At 43.4% G+C, this 21425-nt stretch overlaps 1 protein-coding gene across 4 annotated transcripts in view; it reads left to right on the top strand.

Moving 5' to 3' along the window:
* Positions 1-21425, top strand: part of wdr95 (WD40 repeat domain 95) — a 119541-nt gene continuing 98116 nt past the window's right edge. For 3 of the 4 annotated variants that reach the window (XM_067985976.1, XM_067985975.1, XM_067985973.1), the window contains exons 1-2: positions 1-232; positions 5946-6225. In XM_067985976.1, the coding sequence (XP_067842077.1) occupies positions 165-232; positions 5946-6225 (348 nt within the window). In that variant the 5' untranslated portion in view covers positions 1-164. Of the gene's footprint in view, positions 233-5945; positions 6226-12860; positions 13531-21425 lie in introns of those variants that run through there. The other variant, XM_067985977.1, reaches the window with a different exon arrangement.

Below are 21425 nucleotides of genomic sequence, written 5' to 3'. Positions count from 1 at the left end.
CCGACAGGTGAGAGCAGTGTCAGGTTACGTACCGCTCACTAGTGAGAAGCGGCTGAGCGAGGAGGCGGCAATGGCTCCGTTGGAACAAGGGGATTAAAACCTGTCTTCATTGAGCATATGGTTCCATTGCCGAGAAATAGCTGAGAGATCAGAAAAAGGCAGCCATGCCACTGGGAAAGAAAGTGCGGCCAAGTTCTGCCGCAGGGAAGTTAGAAACTTACACCATATCCAGGTACTTTACCAATAAACATGCACAATGACATTGCCTTTTGCATTATTAAAATGTTTATAGCAATAGAAGACGATAGTTGCAGTAAAGGTTGTAAAGTCCCCGGGCTACGGGTGCTTTTCTGAATCGACATGATCATTTATTGATTTGGGAATTTGGAAAGTCAGCCACCGGCTTATCCAGTGTTGTGTAGATGCTATTTGCTGTTGTCAGGACACCAGAGGTTCAACTTCGAGCCTACTTCCTCTTGCATACTTTAACCTTCGAGCAATGGGTTCACTTGACCAGCGATGAACTCTTGGGTCATTTCCAGTAAACAAAGGCTGGAGTTATGTCGCACTCTTTGTGAACTCAAAACAAGTATGAGAGGGTCTCACAACTCACGGCTTTCATGCCCTAGTTTAGTTCTCTCAGTTGTACTGCCGTTTTGTATTGATGTACACCCAGAACTGTTTTTCCGCATGAACGTGGAAGTGGTGGTTATAACCGAATCTAAAGTTGTTCTGTCTGATCAATCAGGACAGGCCCATGTCGTTGGGTACTGTTTCAAAAACTGCATCGTGTGCCCTTCAAAAAAATAGTCCATAATGTTTAACATCATTTAATGAAAACAATCCATTGGAGCTCCAAGGATGCTAAGGCTGTGCACTGTGCTTTTCTCAAACATATTCAAACAGCCGTTCTCGCCAATTTCCCTTCAGTTAACTGCAGGAGCTAGGGATCAATGTAGAATCTGATGCATGAATCCAAAGATGTCACAATTAGCTATTTTTGGATTAAATTGGAAAAATGCAAATTTCTTCCTATTCCTATCTATTCAAGTTTTAGATGTGCTTGACCCCTTAAGTAAAGTGGAGATACTTGTTTAAGGGTAGTTGAATGTCCACCATGAACAAAGCATTTTTCTGTGGCCCAGTCGCCAAATATTTCCCTGCCATCCACACGTACAGAGTGAAAGATTTCCCTTGTCCTGCAGTCAGTCTCTAGATGAATATTCCCTTTCATTTGGGAAATTATCACTGGAAATAGGGTCTTGTTTTAAATCTTATCCCTGGTAGCATAGGCAGTGAGTTCATGCCCATCTGTCTAATCCCTGATGTTCTGTGAGTACCTGTGGCAGTGTCGGCTCAGTGATAGTGCCCTTGCCTCTGAGTCAGAAGGTTGTGGGCTCATAACCCCACTCCAGGACATCTACTCCAGTGCTTGTGTAAATAATCAAGGCTGACACTTCAGTTCAGTACTGAGGGAGAGTTGTATTGTCAGAGGTGACACATTTCAAATGAGATGTTAAACCAAGACTCTGTCTGTTCAGGTGGATGTAAAAGATCCCCTGTCACTGTTTGAAAAGAAATAAGTTCTCCTGGTGTCTTTGTTAAAGTTCATCCCTTAACCAGAGTTGATAATTTGCTGTTTTGTGGACTCTTGCTGTGTTCAAAATAGCTGCTACATCTGCCAGCAATCCACATTTGCAAAGTAATGGTGGCCACACCACGCTTCTATGTCCAGTTCCTTGAATATTATCTGTCCCCATCTTTTGCTGGGTTTCTGCTTTGTTCTAGCCCAGTGATAGGTAACTGCTTGGCGCAATGTTCAAACCAACTGCATTTATTTCATTCATCCATTCAGTGTTGTTAACATGGTTTGTCACGGTACTTCTCCTTTGTACTTGTGCTTTTTTTTAGATGTGTTGCCTAATCATTACTTTTTCTGTGGTTCTCTTGTGAAAGGAGTAAGTATGGTGGCTGGCTACAGAGTTATTCTGGTGGACGTAGGCTTCTTTGTAGTGCGCATTGTGAAGACCCTGCATTTGAATCATATCTGTTACTGTAGTGGTTGCCTGGTTGTGCCTGTTTTCTAGCATGTCTACCGTCACTTGCACATGAGAGCCCTATGCCTGATCCCTGATTACTTCAGACGTGCCACTGCTCCTGGGCTCAGCACGTCCACTGATCAGTCTGAGAACTTTTGGCAGTTATGGGGTCTGTGAATCCCTGCCTCAAGGTAGTCTCCTCAATCTCCCAGCCTGTTGAAACTGGCTAAGAACATTTCTGATTTCATCCAAAATCTCTGTAGCAGCAGTGTATGCATCCATGAGAGATGTTCCCACTGTGTCCATGGCTTGAATTACTGGGGGCCTTGCTGCAGATACCACTGGAGTTGCTGCATGCTCCGTGGTAAACCGTGACTGCTCAGGTGTAGGTAATGGGCACCTCCAAATATTCCCCAGATCTTGCAGTATATTCTACCAGGTGTTAGTTTAGTTTTATTGGCAGCATTCTTTCCTCTGAGTCAGAAAATTGTGGGTTCAAGCCTCACCCACAGACTTGAGTACATAATCTAGGCTGACACTTCAATGTAGGACAGAGAGATGGATGCGTTGTTGGAGGTATCGTATTTTGGATGAGATGTTGAACCAAGAGATGTTGAACCAAGAGATGTCTGCCTGTTCAAATGGACATAAAAGATCATGGGCATGATCTTAAAAGGGAAAAATGGGTGGGTTGAGGGCATTCAAAATCGCAACCATTTCGGACCTGCCTCCAACCCGCCCACTTCCGGGTTTTCACCAGGGCGGAACGAGGGGCTGGCGACCAACCCGCTCCTAAGAGGCGGGTTGGTGATTAAAACCTTTCAAGGAGGCTGTGGGCCTCCATTTTTCCAGAGTTTCCAATTTCAATCCCTGGAGGCCAGGATTCCTGGGCCTTCTCTTTTACGCCAGGTGAAATGAGGCGAGAAGGCCCAAAAATAAAAGGTAAATACCTTTCTGGCACAGGTTGTGGGCCCGGAGGCTTCCCCCAGGCCCAACAAGCCTACCTGCAGCAACCACCCCCAACGATCGCGGACCTTCCCATCCCGATCTCCGACCCCCCAACAATTGCGGACCCCTGCGATGACCCCCGATTTTGCCCTCCCACCAACGATCGCGGACCCCGCTTTGAACCCCCTGCTCCCTTCCGATACCCGCTGTGACTGACCCCCGATCCCTTCCCCCCCCCCCCCCATGACTGACTCCCCCGCTCTGTGAACCCCATGCCCCCTTCCCCCCCCATCCACAAACAAAGATTTACCTGAACATGTCCTCTCCCTGGCTGCTCTCCCGTCCGATTGAGACCAGCCTGTCAATCAGGCCGGTAAATCGGACAGCAAACAGACAAAAAAAAGACATCCTTATGTCAAAATCGTATGGATGTCCGAGAAACCCGTACTTCTGGGTTTCCCGTCCGCAATTTGATCCCCCGCTCCCTTCCCGGCTCGGGGTCAAAATCATGCCCCATATGGCACAATTTGAAGAAGAGCAGACAGTTCTCCTAGTATCAGGATCAATATTCCTTTCTCTAAAAATACCATCAAAAATAAATTAACTCGTCATTTACCTCATTTGTGGAACCTTGCTGCGTGCCACATTTGTCTACAACACAATAGTGGCTGTGAAGTGGTTTGGGGTGTCCTGGGAATGTGAGAAGTGTTACATAAGTGCAAGTTTCTTTCTTTTATTTTGCACAGATATAAGTGACTCACAGACAATCCTGATCAGACAGCAAACTACATTGTAAGCAGGCACTATGAGGCCTGAACCTTCAGGCACTATAGCTGAGGCAGGTGCCATTGCTGGACCTCCAGCCCGAAGGAGCCTGGCATTTAACAACCATCAACCTATGCACAGTAACTGAAATTGTGCCACCCTCAACCGCACTTTCTACATTCTCCGGGATATGTGTACAGTGCAGGAGCCCAACACAGACTTGTACTGGGACACTGCCTCTGTCAGCATTTTGTTCTTCCATTCCTCAGTAAGCCAAAGAGAACAAAATGTTAAAAAAATGCTGACTCAAATAACTAGCTTTAACCACTAGTGTCATTAAATGAGACTATGTGGTGCTGTTCCTGTGTTACAGCCACTCAATAGGAGAACATTGCATGACATAAACATTGTGATAATAGCTCTGAGTCGAGGAGAAGCCTTGGCTTCACAGTCCCCTGCTCCCTCGAGGCTGTCATGACCAATGATTTCAAGGGTAGCCCCTTCAAAAAGAGTCAACAGCATAATTGCAGGCCAATTTTAATCACCCACAAACATTCCTAGGTATGGGGATGCTCGTGGTGATTAAAGGCCTGCATGCAGGAGAATAGCACAAGAGTTGAAAAAACCGACCGGAGTGACAAAGTCGTACAGTCGCTCAACTTCAGAGGTGTACTGCATGCTACAAACTGAGGATGTATATTCCTTACATAATGTTCTTTAAGAATGGTTGCTCTGCATACAGGTCGCCATTTGTACTTTTTAGTTATTAACTGCATCGTACATTCTGAATGTCCATTCAAAAAAAAACTCCTTGCTCTGATTATATTAAAGCATCACTGGTAATTCTTACTGCTTTACATCTTCCAGCATTTGAGGATTAATTGCTAGCAGAGAGGACTTTAGTGCATGCGTCCTTGGCAGATGCATGTCACTTAGAACGGTATTCTTGGTAGATTTTTTGAGGCCCGACTTTTTTTTCCTGATGTCTTTCCAGCCTCTGTGGGTGCGCTCACTGCATTCATCCTTCCTGGTGCCTCTTCTCGTTTTGGCTGCACCCAACACTTGGGTGATGGGAGGGGAGGGCAGTAGCTATCAGTCCCTCCTTCTCCTGACTCTTTTTCCAGTAGGGTTTCCAGAACCTGCTCAACAAACCTGACTTCCTTTTGTAACGCTGCACTCCAGCAATATTTCTCATTAAACAGCTGTCCTGGTCTCCCCAGCTACATTCTTCAGCATATTTCTCAGGAAAGCAGCTGCTTAAATGGCTGTGATTCCATTTCATACCTGATTATCAGGCGTGATGCTTCTGCCACTTCTTGATATCCCATTGTGTGGGCATTAAGGTGCACACTTAAGCACGGCCCCAGGAAACTGTTAGCCAGTAGCTCTCAGAAGCCTAAAGTAATGCTCAGTTAACCCCTCAATAGCATAACAGAAGCAATTTCTAGTCTTGTATCAATAAAACATTCCAGATGCTTACTGTGAAGCAAACATAAGAACATTAAAAATAGGAGCAGGAGTAGGCCATACGGCCCCTTGAGCCTGCTCCACCATTCAACAAGATCATGGCTGATCTTCGACCTCAACTCCACTTTCCTGCCCGATCCCCATATCCCTTGATTCCATAGAGTGCAAAAATCTATCGATCTCAGCCTTGAATATAATCGACGACTGAGTATCCAGAGCCCTCTGGGGTAGAGAATTCCAAAGATTCACAACCCTCTGAGTGAAGAAATTTCTCCTCATCTCAGTCCTAAATGGCTGACACCTTATCCTGAGACTATGCCCTCTAGTTCTAGACTCTCCAGCCAGAGGAAACAGCCTCTCAGCTTATACCCTGTCTAGCCTTCTCAGAATTTTATGTGTTTCAATGAGATCTCCTCTCATTCTTCTAAACTCCAGAGAGCACAGGCCCATTCTATTCAATCTCTCCTCATAGGACAACCCCCTCATTCCAGGAATCAATCTAGTGAACCTTTGTTGCACCACCTCTAAGGCAAGTATATCTTTCCTTAGGTAAGGAAACCAAAACTGTATACAGTACTCCAGGTGAGGTCTCTCCAAAGCCCTGTACAATTGCAGCAAGACCTCCTTACTCTTGTACTCCAACCTCATTGCAATAAAGGCCTTGCAATAAAACTACAAATCAAAAGGATGTCACTGCTCACTTAATGAGTTTTCATTGTGTTTCAGCATTTTCCATAACATCAGACCTGTTACCGCCAAGACTGGAACGTCCAGGATTAGTTCTTCACAAGCACGTGCAAAAACGACCATTCCAGGAACCAGACACAGGCCCACCTCCATTGGCTGGTTTTCACAGGTGGAACAAAACGAGCATCCGGAGTGGTTAGAGAGGGAGTTATTAAAACAGCGTCACAGGAGGCACTCGGTCGGACTCACCCAGAATGTGGCAATAAATGAAAATATTCAAAAGTTTGGGAACACCATAAAAAGCCTAAGAAAGGACAAGGTAACAAAATGTGTGAAAAGTAAATTAATTCATGGCATGTCACTTAATGTGTGGAGTTTGGCTATATGATTGCTGAGCACTGTAGGCATGATTCGGTTATGTGGCTTGATTCATAAAATGTTTTATGGTTAAGAACCAACGTTCCTAATTGTTCTTCTCATTTCACACTGCTTTTGCATACTAGAATCTGGAAGTCTGATACAGTTCTATTGAAGTGCGGGTGATGGACTTCGCTAGTGCTCAGTGGAGAATTTCACCTCATTTGGTTTGTTACTAGGCCATAAAAATCAGAAAAGCCCTGGGGTCAATTTTTAACCCTATCTGCCTGGTATAAACTAGGTAGGTGGGCAGTTAAAAACAAGCAGGTTACTTACCCGCCCAAGTTGCCTCTGGGGCAGCGACTGGCTGCTGCAGCTTGTCGGTAATAAGCAAATGAGGCCGTTGGACTAATTTAACGTGGTCTTGCCGCTGGCCTGTTTAGGAGTGTGGAGCATCCGCTGCACCCGGATCACGCCTTTATTTGGGCGCGATCCAATTTCTAAGTCCATGCGTCCCATGGGGTATTTGATCATCTGAGTTTATGCCTAACCCTACAGTCTGCAAACCCATTGCCAACAAGATATTTAATCATTTCCTTTGTACATTTAATCAACATAGCTACAACTGCCGTTGCTGAGAATCCATCATTGTATTGCATTTTAAAAAAATTCTCTCAACTTGCTTGAGGTGTGTTGATATTAAATCTGTGTCCTTTAGTTCTGCACTCATAATGGGGGATTTTAACTCTTCCCCAATTGGCAGGGAAGCAGTTAAAATGGAACAACTCTGTTCCCGCTGGTAAGTGCAGAAAGTACCTTCTGGCAAAAAGGCATTGTGACCTTATTTTATGAAGTCTGCACACCTCTCACTGACATATTCACAGAGCAAATTTATTGTTTGATTAGCAATGTTCCATAGTTCGGCAAGGGAAGTGAAAAGCTTAAGATAAAGATCGTACAAATAAACCATATTGAAATGAATAGTAACAGAATATTTTATGGTAGTGGTTCACAAAATGTTCTTAGAAAGAAAACAGTTACAAATTCAGCATTACCTTTTATAGCACCTGAGGTCACCTAGACCTGACTGCCCTCCAGATTGTGAATAAAGTAATAAGTCTCACAGCTTTTTCATTAACTTGTATAAAAGTTCTTTCAGAAACTATTTTATCTTAACTGAAGACACGATCTTAGACATTAACGATCTTTTTGTTCCGGTCAATGTTCTTTTTAAAAAAAAGTCCATCTTGAATTGCGTGGGTGATGTCAGGAAGCACTACTTCACACAATGGGTAGTGGAAATCTGGAACTTTCTCCCTCAAAAAGCTGTTGAGGTTAGGTCAATAGAAAATTTTAAAACTAAGATTGATAGATTTTCATCAGGTAAGGGTATTATGGAATGTGGAACCACGACGGGTAAATGGAGTTAAGATACAGATCAGCCAAGATCTAATTGAATGGCGGAACGGGCTTGAGGGGCTGAATGGCCTACTCCTGTTCCTATGTTCCTCCGCACACAATTTGCAGTTTAGGCCCCAGTACACAATGCTGCACTCTGTGACCGAAAAGGATTTTATTTTCTCAATGGGGACATAGCACAAATTGGGAGAATCAGCCCTGCTATCAGCAGGGAACCTCGCCCACCAGCCACGCATATTGAAAAATTGTCGATCCACTGCCTATGATTTTTTAAAAAAATTTGTTCGTGGGATGTGGGCTTCGCTGGCAAGGCCATCATTTATTGCCCATCCCTAATTGCCCTTGAGAAGGTGGTGGTGAGCCGCCTTTTTGAACCGCTGCAGTCCATGTGGTGAAGGTTCTCCCACAGTGTTGTTAGGTAGGGAGTTCCAGGATTTTGACCCAGTGACGATGAAGGAACGCCGATATATTTCCAAGTCGGGATGGTGGTGTTCCCATGTGCCTGCTGCCTTTGTCCTTCTAGGTGGTAGAGGTCATAGGTTTGGGAGGTGCAATCGAAGAAGCTTTGGCGAGTTGCTGCAGTGCATCCGGTAGATGGTACACAGTGCGCCGGTGGTGAATGGAGTAAATGTTTAGGGTGGTGGATGGGGTGCCAATCAAGCGGGCTCCTTTGTCCTGGATGGTGTTGAGCTTCTTGAGTGTTGTTGGAGCTGCACTCATCCAGGCAAGTGGAGAGTATTCCATCACACTCCTGACTTGTGCCTTGTAGATGGTGGAAAGGGTTTAGATAAAGTAAATAAAGAGAAACTGTTCTCATTGGCAGAAGGGTCGAGAACCAGAGGAGACAGACTTAAGGTGATTGGCAAAAGAACCAAAGGCTACATAAGGAAAAACTTATTTATGCAGTGAGTAGCTATGATCTGGAATGTGCTGCCTGAAAGAGTGGTAGAAGCAGATTCAATAGTGGCTTTCAAAAAATAATTGGATAAATACTTGAAGGGAAAAAAATTGCAGGGCTACGGGGAAAGAGCGGGGGAATGGGACTAACTGGATTGTTCTTACAAAGAGCCGGCTTGGGCTTGATGGGCCGAATGGCCTCCTTCTGTGCTGTAACTATTCTATGAAAATGGTGGGAAGCCACGCTCAGTGGTTTGGGCTGAGGGGTGCTCAGTTTCAGCATGTGACAGTACAGTGATTAATGAATCAAGCCAGACACATGGGTGCTTCGAGATGACTCAGCATTCTTCTTGTCTGAGAGTAGAGACTGCCCTGTGCTGCTCTCCCCCTCAATCATGCTTTCAGTGTTGGATTTTGCTTCTGGTATGTGGGATTATCTCCTCTACAATTACTTTACAGGAACAGCAGCCTTTAACCATACAGCAGCTTTACAGACCTGCTTTTTCCTGGGTCTCTGCTGCTGTTGGCTCCCTGCAGGTCGCGCTCTTTTATATTTGAGTGCAGCCGACAGTGAGTTGAATGCCACGTATGCAGGTATCTGCCATCCTATCAAGTAAAATTGTGTATTAATGTGGTGGGGTAGAGGGGGAGGGGAATCAGCATTATACACAGAAGTTTCACTCATATAAGTGCTCTTCAAAAACAAACTTTTTTGATTCTTTACTCCGAGTCGACAGGCAGCTCTGTTAGGCCCCACGTCTGTTTCTAAGAATCAGCAGGGATTCAAACATGCGTAGATCACCTCCTCTGGCTATACGAGACTGTCTCAGTGGCTCTGGTACTTGTTAATTTAGGAAGCCAGTTCTCCTCGTGTCCCCCTCATCGCGCCCCTAGTTTGGAAACCTCTGATTTAGGGGATGTAGTTTCGCTTCTTTTTCACTATGGAAGATAATTCCCACATTATTGCCAACAGATTAAAAACATCAATATTGTGGGTAAATCAACAGGAGTAAATTCTTCCAGAAAGTTTTAGTAACCCACTATTTGTCCATGAATAGTGCATCAACAGCAATTTCTAGGCTCTAGTAACCAGTGCACTGTTCTCGCCCCATGTCCACATGTGCACTTTCCAGTATGGGGCATTGGTCAATATTCAGGAGCCTGAGCCATGTCCCGATTTTTTGCCCTTCCTAGTCCTGGGATGTTAGAGGCAATTGAAACAGCCGTATTGCTGAGAAAAACTAACCTAGCAGAGACTAAGAGATCAAACATGGGACCTTCCTAGTCCATCTGGCCCGGTTCCACACTGGACAGTGCATTTACCAGCTGAACCACTGGGGGATGTTGTCAGCTTCTATTACCAGTATCATTGCCAACTAGTGCCCAACTTACTGTTGCTTCAAAGAAAATGGTTCTGAACGTGAAATGTGAGGAAAAGCGCAGTAATTCCAACTTGCATTTTGGAAGACATTCTCAAAGTGCAGTGAAATGAGATAGCACAGGCTTTTTCTTTGCTTAACAAGAAAGTGGCACATGATCTGAGAAACAAGATGGGGAGAAAATAAACACAATACATTTGATTGAAACAGGGGGAAACTAATATTGAATCGGGGACAGGGACTCAATAAAATTAACATAAGTAAAGCAACAGTAATGAAGAAAATAATAGCACGAAAGAGTGACAAATTCCCAGGACCAGATGGTTTCCATCCCAGGGTATAAAGGAAGTAGGTGAGCAGATTGCAGATGCCCTAACTATAATCTTTCAAAGTTCTCTAGATTCAGGAACTGTCCCTCTAGATTGGAAAATTGCACAAGTCACTCCGCTTTTTAAGAAAGGAGAGAGAGGGAAACCGGGGAATTATAGACCAGTTAGCCTAACATCTGTTGTGGGGAAATTGCTGGAGTCTATAATTAAGGATAAGGTGACTGAAAATTCTCGAAGTGTTCAGTTAATCAGGGAGAGCCAGCATGGATTTGTGAAAGGTAGGTCGTGCCTGACAAACCTGATTGAATTTTTTGAAGAGGTAACTAAAGTAGTGGACAGGGGAATGTCAATGGATGTTATTTATATGGACTTCCAGAAGGCATTTGATAAGGTCCCACATAAGAGACTGTTAACTAAGTTTGGAAGCCCATGGAATCGAGGGAAAAGTACGGACTTGGTTAGGAAATTGGCTGAGCGAAAGGCGACACAGAGTGGGGCTAATGGGTAGGTACTCACATTGGCAGGATGTGACTAGTGGAGTCCCGCAGGGATCTGTCTTGGGGCCTCAATTATTCACAATATTTATTAACGACTTAGATGAAGGCATAGAAAGTCTCATATCTAAGTTTGCCGATGACACAAAGATTGGTGGCATTGTAAGCAGTGTAGATGAAAACACAAAATTACAAAGCGATATTGATAGATTAGGTGAATGGGCAAAACTGTGGCAAATGGAATTCAATGTAGACAAATGTGAGGTCATCCACTTTGGATCAAAAAAGGATAGAACAGGGTGCTTTCTAAATGGTAAAAAGTTAAAAACAGTGGATGTCCAAAGGGACTTAGGGGTTCAGGTACATAGATCATTGAAGTGTCATGAACAGGTGCAGAAAATAATCAAGGCGGCAAATGGAATGCTGGCCTTTATATCGAGAGGACTGGAGCACAAGGGGGCAGAAGTTATGCTGCAGCTATACAAAACCCTGGTTAGACCGCACCTGGAGTACTGTGAGCAGTTCTGGGCACCGCACCTTCGGAAGGACGTATTGGCCTTGGAGGGAGTGCAGCGTAGGTTTACTAGAATGATACCTGGACTTCAAGGGTTAAGTTACGAGGAGAGATTACACAAATTGGGGTTGTATTCTCCAGAGTTTGGAAGGTTAGGGGGTGATCTAATCGAAATTTATAAGATATTAAGGGGAACTGATAGGGTGGATAGAGAGAAACTATTTCCACTGGTTGGGGATTCTAGGAGTAGGGGACACAGTCTAAACATTAGAGCCAGACCTTTCAGGAGTGAGATTAGAAAACATTTCTGCACACAAAGGGTGGTAGAAGTTTGAAACTCTCTTCCGCAAATGGCAATTGATACTAGCTCAATTGCTAAATTTAAATGTGAGATGGATAGCTTTTTGGCAACCAAAGGTATTAAGGGATATGGGCCAAAGGCAGGCATATGGAGTTCGATCACAGATCAGCCATGATCTTATCAAATGGCGGAGCAGGCACGAGGGGCTGAATGGCCTACTCCTGTTCCTATGTATGAAAAGTGACGATGAGGAGAAACCGCTGCAGGATTGTCAGCGTGCCTCCCACTGCAGGTGGTGTTAGATAGTGTTACCAATAAAGTTATCCAGTTTCTACAGGAGAGGCACTGTGACCAAGGAGCTGTCATCTGGAAACAAATACAAATCGGGACGGAAGGTACAATACCTAGCTAGTAAAAGAAGAACAGATTTTCAACAGCTGGACCACTGTGAGTGTGACAATGGCAGCATTAATATTTAATCTCATGTTATTGTAATGTGGGGTAGGTTTTGAATTTATGTATAACTGGCTTTGTGGATTGGCCATAAAACTAATAGAAATGAAAGTCCTGTAGCTTCTCGAACAGGTGGCTGATATGCAATGTGTTTTACGCCCAGGCAGCAAGTTGAAAATCTTCCCTGTGAAGTCATGACATTTGGTCATTTCATTCAGGCTGCAATAATATCAATAATACTAAATATCTAAGACTCTTCATTTAATATATTGCATGGGTATTTTAAGTATGCATATTTAAACCTAGTTATCTATTGGTGGCAAACTAATTGGTATTTGTTTTGGTCAATTCTTTGATGATTCATGGCAAAAAAATGAAGATTGTGTTTTTGGAGACTTTTCTGCAGCATATTTATTGTAACAGTGAAGCTATAAGTTTTGTACGAGGAATGGTAAGGAAAGAGTTCTCACATCACTGCTGTGCAGTTATACATCTGAACCTCGATAAGGCCTAGAGCACAATGAGTTCAGTAAGAAAGCTCAGTAATTTGATACATGGTACTTGTGAGCTCACCTTGGTGAAGTGCTCCTTCATTGTGGGTGACATAGTCCAGGATTACCCTGGATTGTTATAGTCCAGTATCTGGAGCTAGATCTGATAACTTTTACAAGTGTTGCACATTTAGGCCTGGCAGGGTAAAGTCTTGGGGGAGGGGGTCAATGGGAGGGGAAACCAAACATGGATTTTTGTCTTAGCAAGGACAAGAGTTTATATTGTAATCAGTGGATCTCTCTGATGCCATGATTAGGCTCAACTTTGCTGCTCCGCCTCATGCTGGAATAACCTACCAACACATTGTCTAAGCTCCTATCTGAAGAATTGGCACTTGGGTGAGATACTAGAGCTTCTGGCTGAGTCACCTCATTCAGGAAAGGTCTGAAGAGAGGTTCAGATGAAGAAGGCCCTTCTGAACCTTTGGTTTCATCCCCCTAGAATACCAGTGCTACCATTTCTCCCTATTCAACTCGTCCAAGCTGCTGCTCACCGTCAATGTAAAGACTGTCTTCCTGATATCTGACCCAGTCTTGCCCTTCATAACAACACAGGAAGAATGAAAAGATGATTTAAAAAAAAGAAAAAACAATATATTAAAATTTATAAAAAGCTATTCTAAATTGACTACCAAATATTGATTGTAACAGTAGCAATGTGACAAATGATTCTAACTGCTGAAGAGTACTGTTAATTATATATGCTTTCTAAGCGCAGCAAACACATGAACTACATATATATGGTCTGAAAATTCAGCAGAGCAGTCTGCTTGTGGGGAGTGACTTGTCATTGTAAGAGTCATGCTGGTTTTGAATGTATAATTTATGACTGTAACAGGAGTATAATGGGTTTGCAGGCAGACAGATGAATTAGAAGCTTCAAAGCAGGAGGATTAGTCTAATTATCAAAGAACTATCACAAGCATGCAGGTAACATTTTAAAATATTTTGATTGTACTTTGAAGATTAAGATGACAGGAATAAGTAATTGTAATTAAGAAGATGTTAAATATTGTGAACAGTGTCTCAGATTTAGACATTTATGTGTTTGGAAACGGTCTGTGCTTATAAATGTATGTGTTATTAGCCATGTAATAAGTAACAGATGTCATCGAACTGGTGCACCTAGTTTAAAAAAAAATTATCCTTCCAATAGCTTAAAAAGTAGAATTAAAGCTTTCCAGTCATTCTGAGTTTATTTAATCACTTTTATAATTTTCTGATACAGTGGTAGGGTGGATCTTGAATCAATACCAATTATAGAAAGTGAATCTTCCTCTTTTATGGTTTTGTCATTATTTATTCACTGTATCTATGCCCCACAGTTTTATTTAGCATGAATTTTACATGGTTGAATGATTAGTCAACTATCAACTCTTAAACCGCACCAAGTGTAACTGCCTACACCCATTAATAATTAGCTTTCTTGCATCAATTAATCTGCAGGGATGCACCAAAAATATTCTTCCAGTGAACACAGTGCTTAATAAACATTTGTCCATCTTCTAACTCGTGTTTCTTAAACTCTACAACTTAACTTGCCAATTCTCCCTTATGGGAATAAATTACATAGCCAAAGCCACAAGGACACATCAGAGTCAGTATTTGTTCTTTGAAAAATTATTGGGAAAATAATAGAAAAGCAAATAGTAATTGTCTGTAAATTTTACTTTTCAAGACAAAGCAAATCTTGCTGAGCTGTATAATTTACCAATAATGCAGAGAGCTGAGCCCGTGCACAATCCTAAGCATTCATAAAGCACTTGTACTTTTTTGTTTACTGACAATGGGGATAGATAGTGAAAAGACTTCTGGAATTGAGAGTATATCATAGACTGAGTAAAGTGAACTCATCGATCCCCTCATGCTTTGGCTGATGAAATTAAAGGTTTCTGTAGTGAGAGGTGCAATGTGGATGTTAGACTTCATTGAACTGTAATAGATACAAGGGACATGATTTTAGCTCAGAGCCGGGAACCCAGCGCGTCCGCAGATATTCACGTAGAGAACCCAGAAGCCAAATGAGTGCGTCACAATCTGTGATTACAACTCAAATGAAGGTAAGTATGTGGGCTTCTGGGCTTCCCACGCACCAGCCAGCCGGATTGACAGGCTAGCTGTCTGTCGGAAGGGAAAGGAGTTGTGAATGGGAGAGGGGGGGAGGGGGGAAGGAAGAGAGAGAGAGATTGTGGGCTGTGGTAGAAATCGGAGGGGTGGGGGGGACATGTACAACATTGGATGGGCCTTGGAGAAGATTGGGGGTCCAGCCTCGGTGGTGGAGGGGGCAACATTGTGTGGGGGGATCGGCCAATCGCAGGGGTCCTGTTGCGCCAGGTGAGCTTGTTGGGCCTGGATGAAGCACTCCTGCTCCTCCTGGCCCACAAGCAGTACGATAAAGGCACTCACCTCATGGATCTGGCCCTTCCCTTCTGCTTTCACCTGGCAGTGATGGGAAACCCAAATAGGTAACGTTAAATTTGTTCTACATTTGTAATACACAAAAAATTGAGTGCCTCAACTATCGCAAACATTGCCCCTTTAAGTATCGGTCTGATGGCTTTAAGTGGGGACAGGATTTCCGCGCCTGGGTTAAATCCGGAAGTGGGCGCACTGGAGCAGGGATGTGGTCCCGCTCCGTAAATCTACTATTTTTACTGCTCATCCGCCCCCAACCCACCCATTCTTGGCGGTTAAAATTACCCCCTAGAAATCTATGAACCCATTGTATGCTGGCAGTAAATTGACACCACACCCCTTGTCACAAAGATCTTCTTATCTGCTAAATGCAGTTTTCCACTTACGCACACAAAATATATTTAACTGATCAGCATATATTTGTGAATTTGCAGCAATTTGATTGTGGAGAATCTGTCCTTTAGATTTGAATGTTCATTCAGACTGCTGAATTCTTTTGACCTTTTGTTCAATTGGCTATTGGTCAGATCATTTAGATTTCAATCAGATGGATACATTTTTGGCACTACGTCATTGAAAACAGGTTAGTTTCAAGTTCAGTCCTTGATCTTAGCTGATAGCTAATTTGAGCTGGGGTGATGGAGCAATTCAATTGGTTTCCACACCTCCAGCTAGGAAAAGGATTAAATCAACCAGAGTTCTCGCTTCTAGTTATTGTCCAGTGATCCTTGCTGTGAAGTACAGTTGTGTAGATATGAGATGAGCGCATCATCAGGCTTGGCTGAAATGCCCCCTTGATCAAATAGCATGCTGAAACTTAATAACATGGCACATGTGATGAATGTCCCGTTGAGCAAAATATTGGAGTGTTGCTACAGCATTTGTCATTAGACGAGAGAGAGAATCCACCATAGATTATATTCCTGTAATCTTGCAATGTTTACATAACAAATTAAATTTCTCAGCCAGGACATCGTCATGCATCACCTGAACAGAGAATCCTGACCTTTGATTTTGGCCACATCAGTCGCCACCAACAAAAAATGCCTACTACATGGCAACAGCAGGTCAGATGTAATTTTTATAAGAAACATAAGAAATAGGAGCAGGAGTAGGCCACACGGCCCCTCGAGCCTGCTCCATCATTCAATAAGATTATGGCTAATCTTTGACCTCAGCTCCACTTTCCCGCCCAATCCCCATAATCCCTTGATTCCCTTAGAGTCCAAAAATCTATCGATCTCAGTCTTATGCTTAAAAAATATTTTTTTTCAATCTTTGGGCATTTTCTGCTCCCTTTAAGGAGCCCCTCTCTCCTGATGCTGCCTTCATATTCATTCTCTCTCTCTCTCTCTCTCTCTCTCTCTCATATACATATATAGAGCTTAAATATATAGAAAATCAAAAGTAGAAGTGATTACAGTGAATGTAATCTCTGCTCTTGGATCTGACAGTCTAGTTTTGGAATTGACTACCTAGTCATTGAAAATCAAAAAGGAAAAGTCTGGTTTTCAAATGCTGGAGTTTTATTTTCTTTCAAAAAAAGTCTATTTGGATGTGGATTATGGTCCATTTACACTTTTTTTACTGCGGATTGCTAACACTGTCTTTTGGAAGTTAGGAGCGAATGTCCCCATGAGTGTATCAATAGTTACAGGGTGTTCCCCACGTGGAAAAGTTTGAAAAGAGTTTTCCACTGTGTCTGTGCTGCGGCCATCCATGCCAGACTCCAGAAACAAAATGAAAAGTTTCTGAAATTCTTTCCTCAGAATAAGCAAAAATGACTATCCGACTTCCTGAACTGAAGTTCCACAATCAACACTTCCATGAGCGGTAATTGTATATCCTCTCCAATCTCTGCAACATTGGTTTTTATACAATGGCCTACAAATTGGGCCGCGACCATTTTTGGGTGCGTGGGGGGTGGGGTGGGGTGTAGTTTGTGCCTCTTTGCTGAATGATGAAGCTTTGAGAGTCTCCAGATATTGGGCCTCAGGTCTCAATTCAGTGTTGCCGGTTGGGTTGCTAACTCTGGTTGGACATATTCCTGGATGTGTCATCACATGACCTCCTGCCTCCAACTGCCGCACACCCACATTCTTGCCGTTGGTCACCCAACATGTCCACACTCGCGGTGCACCACCTTCCCACGCCAATTGGAAAGCAAACAGACTCTTCATTACCCGAATGGATGATTCTTGACCCTCAGTCAAACAGCCTTTCTTCCCATGTCCAATATTTTTATAATTAGTAAACAAGTGTTCAAAGAAAATTAAAAAAACAAAACACAATTTTTGATTGCCCTATGATTTTTCTCCTGTGTAGCGCTCAGCAGTGGCCTGGAGATTAGTCTTTAATTCCTGGAGACTCCAAGGCAATGGTGGAGCGTTGGCAACCCTAGTTCCAGGTGAAGTGTGAAGAGAAGTCCAAGTTTGGGTAGTTGATAGCATTGCAGTGGGCCTGGGTCAGGGATTGGGATAGGTAAAGGATGCCTCTTGTTTGTCCTTACCTAATATGGCGGGTGGTGCACTTGTGGCAGGAAATGTGCGCATGATTCCAGCCTGCCATATATTGGGGCCTTAGTAGTCCAAAAAACAGGAGCTGCACGGATTAATTTCTAGGCCAACGTTGCTGGGTCAAAATCCTGGAACTCCCTACCTCACAGCACTGTGGGAGAACCTTCACCACACGGACCTTCACGCAGCGGTTCAAGGAGCCCTAGTAAAATTGAAGTCATTGGGAATCGGGGAAGACTCTCCAGTGGCTGGAGTCATAACTAGCACAAAGGAAGATGGTAGTGGTTGTTGGAGGCCAATCATCTCAACCCCAGGGCATTGCTGCAGGAGTTCCCCAGGGCAGTGTCCTAGGCCCAACCATCTTCAGCTGCTTCATCAATGACCTTCCCTCCATCATAAGGTCAGAAATGGGGATGTTCGCTGATGATTGCACAGTGTTCAGTTCCATTCGCAACCCCTCAAATAATGAAGCAGTCCGAGCGCGCATACAGCAAGACCTGGACAACATCCAGGCTTGAGCTGATAAGTGGCAAGTAACATTCACGCCAGACAAGTGCCAGGCAATGACCATCTCCAACAAGAGAGAGCCTAACCACCTCCCCTTGACATTCAACGGCATTACCATCACCGAATCCCCCACCATCAACATCCTGGGCGTCACCATTGACCAGAAACTTAACTGGACCAGCCATATAAATACTGTAGCTACAAGAGCAGGTCAGAGGCTGGGTATTCTGCAGCAAGTGACTCACCTCCTGACTACCCAAAGCCTTTCCACCATCTACAAGGCACAAGTCAGGAGTGTGATGGAATACTCTCCACTTGCCTGGATGAGTGCAGCTCCAACAACACTCAAGAAGCTTGACACCATCCAGGACAAAGCAGCCCACTTGATTGGCACCCCATCCACCACCCTAAACATTCGCTCCCTTCACCACCGGCGCACAGTGGCTGCAGTGTGTACCATCCATAGGATGCACTGCAGTAACTCGCCAAGGCTTCTTCGACAGCACCTCTCTAACCTGCGACCTCTACCACCTAGAAGGACAAGAGCAGCAGATACATGGGAACAACACCACCTGCACGTTCCCCTCCAAGTCACACACCATCCCGACTTGGAAATATATCGCCGTTCCTTCATTGTCGCTGGGTCAAAATCCTGGAACTCCCTTCCTAACAGCACTGTGGGAGAACCTTCACCACACGGACTGCAACGGTTCAAGAAGGCGGCTCACCACCACCTTCTGAAGGGCAATTAGGGATGGGCAATAAATGCCGGCCTCGCCAGCGACGCCCACATCCCATGAACGAATACAAAAAAACTAGCAGCAGCAAAAATCTTTTAAAAATACTCAAACTACTTCAACCTCAAACTTCGCAAAAACTGGAGGAGATCCAACACTAGTCCTGGGCTATCTGCCTTTTTACTAAATGCTTATAAACAAACCCATTCAATTCTGTTTTACCGTAGCTAATACAGTTCTCTATTGTGTTGGTAAATGTTCAGTTAGTTTAACAAAGATGTACTAGAGCAGTAAAAATCAACTGAATCATGGGGCTGGATTTTTCTACTCCTGCCATCCGAAGCCCTCCGTTGATCTCGACTGGGTTGGGCATTACCCGATTCCTGGGATTTCAGATGGGGACTTTAGCTTGGGGCTAAGACGGAAGAAATTGTTTCTCCGGGGGTAATTTTAACTTTGGGCAAGCCCATTCTACACTAATCACCCAAAGTCAAGATTACCCCCCACCCTGTATCTACCCTATTGAATCCCTTCATCATTTTAAATACCTTGATTAGATCTCCCTTAAACCTTCTAAATCAACAGAATACAAGCTAAGTTTATGCAACCTGTTGTCATAATTTAACTCTTTTTAAACACTGGTATCATTCTGATGAATCTGTGCTGAACACCCTCCAAGGCCAATAGCTCTTTCCTGGAGATATAGACAGGCTAAGTGAGTGGGCAAGAACATGGCAGATGGAATATAATGTGGAAAAATGTGAAGTTATCCACTTTGGTGATTAAAAACAGAAAAGCAGAGTATTTTTTAAATGGTGAGAGATTGGGAAATGTTGATGTTCAAAGGGACCTGGGTGTCCTTGTACATGAGTCACTGAAAGCTAACATGCAGGTGCAGCAAGCAATTAGGAAGGCAAATGGTCTTTATTACAAGAGGATTTGAGTAAAGATGTCTTACTGCAATTATATAGGGCCTTGGTGAGACCGCACCTGGAATATTGTGTATAATTTTGGTCTCCTTACTTAAGAAAGGATATACTTGCCATAGAGGGAGTGCAACAAAGATTCACCAGACTGATTCCAGGGAGGGCGGGATTGTCATATGAGGAGAAATTGAGTAGACTAGGCCTGTATTCTCTCGAGTTTATAAGAATGAGAGGTGATCTCATTGAAACATACAAAATTCTCACAGGGCTCGACAGGGTAGATGCAGGGAGGATGTTTCCCCTGGCTGGGGAGTCTAGAACCAGGGGTCACAGTCTCAGAACAAGGGGTAGGCCATTTAGGACTGAGATGAGGAGTAATTTCTTCACTCAGAGGGTGGTGAATCTTTGGAATTCTCTACCCCAGAGGGCTGTGGAGGCTCAGTCATTGAGTACGTTCAAAACAGAGATCGATAGGTTTCTATTTATTAAAGGCATCAAGGGATATGGGGATAGTGCAGGAAAATGGCGTTGAGGTAGAAGATCAGCCATCATCAAGGGGCCGGATGGCCTACTCCTGCTCCTATTTCTTATGTTCTTATGCTAGTGACCTCCTCAAAAAATTCAACTAGATTACTTGGACACGACCTATCCTTCACAAATCCATGCTGACTCTCTTTGATCAGCTGTACTTGTCCAACTCCTCAGGCACTCTGTCTCTGATGATGGGTTCCAGTAACTTCTCCACAATTGATGTTAAGTGGACTTGTCTGTAGTTAACTGGTTTCTCCCTTCATTACTTCTTAAATAATGGAGTGACATTTGCAATTTTCCAATCCAAAGGCACAATTTCCGAATCCAGAAAGCTTTGGAAAATTATGACCGTGCACCTGCAATTTCCTCACCCATTTTGTTTAGTACCCTGGGGTGGAAGCAATCAGGTCCTGGAGTTTTGTCCATCTTAAGTCCTATTATTTTCTCCATGACCATCTTTTTAACTTGTTCTTAATCCACTAAGTTCCTCCTTTTATCTTATTTTTAGGTTCCTTTGTACTGGTAGTTTGTCCTCTTCCTCCACTGTAAAAATGGATACTAGGTACTCATTTAACAAATCTGCCATTTCCTTATTATCCATTACAGTCTCAACTGCATTTGTCTTTAGTGGGCCTTCATTCCTCCTTACCACTTCCTCTCTCAATATATTTATAAAAACATTTGCTGTTCGCTTTCATATCCCTTGGATGTTTTTTTCATATTCCCGTTTTTCACCTCTTATTACTGACTTTGTAAGCCTTTGTTGCTTTTTATAGCTCCCCCAGTCCACTGGATTTCCATTTTTCCATGCATTTGTGTAAGCCTTTTGTTTTAGCTTGATAGTGTCTCTTATCTCATTTGTTGACTATGGTTGCCTAACTACATAAGTGGAGCCTTTGCCATTTTAGGGGTATGCACAAGCTTTGTATCATACCAAATATTTATTTGAATACTTCCCACTGCTTGTCTGTACTTTTACCCATTAACAGCTCAGCCCAATTTACTGTGGTCAATTCATTTCTCATCCTTTCAAAGTTTGCCTTACTTAACTTTAAAACTTTGATTTGTGACTTTCCCTTCTTCCTCTTAAACCTAATCTCAGATTCAATCATATTATGGTGACTATTTGCAAGATGTTCCTTTACTGTCAGATTGTTAACCAATTTTGGTCCGTTACTCATCGCTAAATCCAT

Source organism: Heptranchias perlo, chromosome 6 (genome assembly GCF_035084215.1).
Source record: "Heptranchias perlo isolate sHepPer1 chromosome 6, sHepPer1.hap1, whole genome shotgun sequence".
NCBI classification, from domain to species: Eukaryota; Metazoa; Chordata; class Chondrichthyes; order Hexanchiformes; family Hexanchidae; genus Heptranchias; species Heptranchias perlo.
The sequence above is the reverse complement of the archived record's forward strand: the minus strand, read 5'-3'. Positions and strand labels throughout refer to the sequence as shown.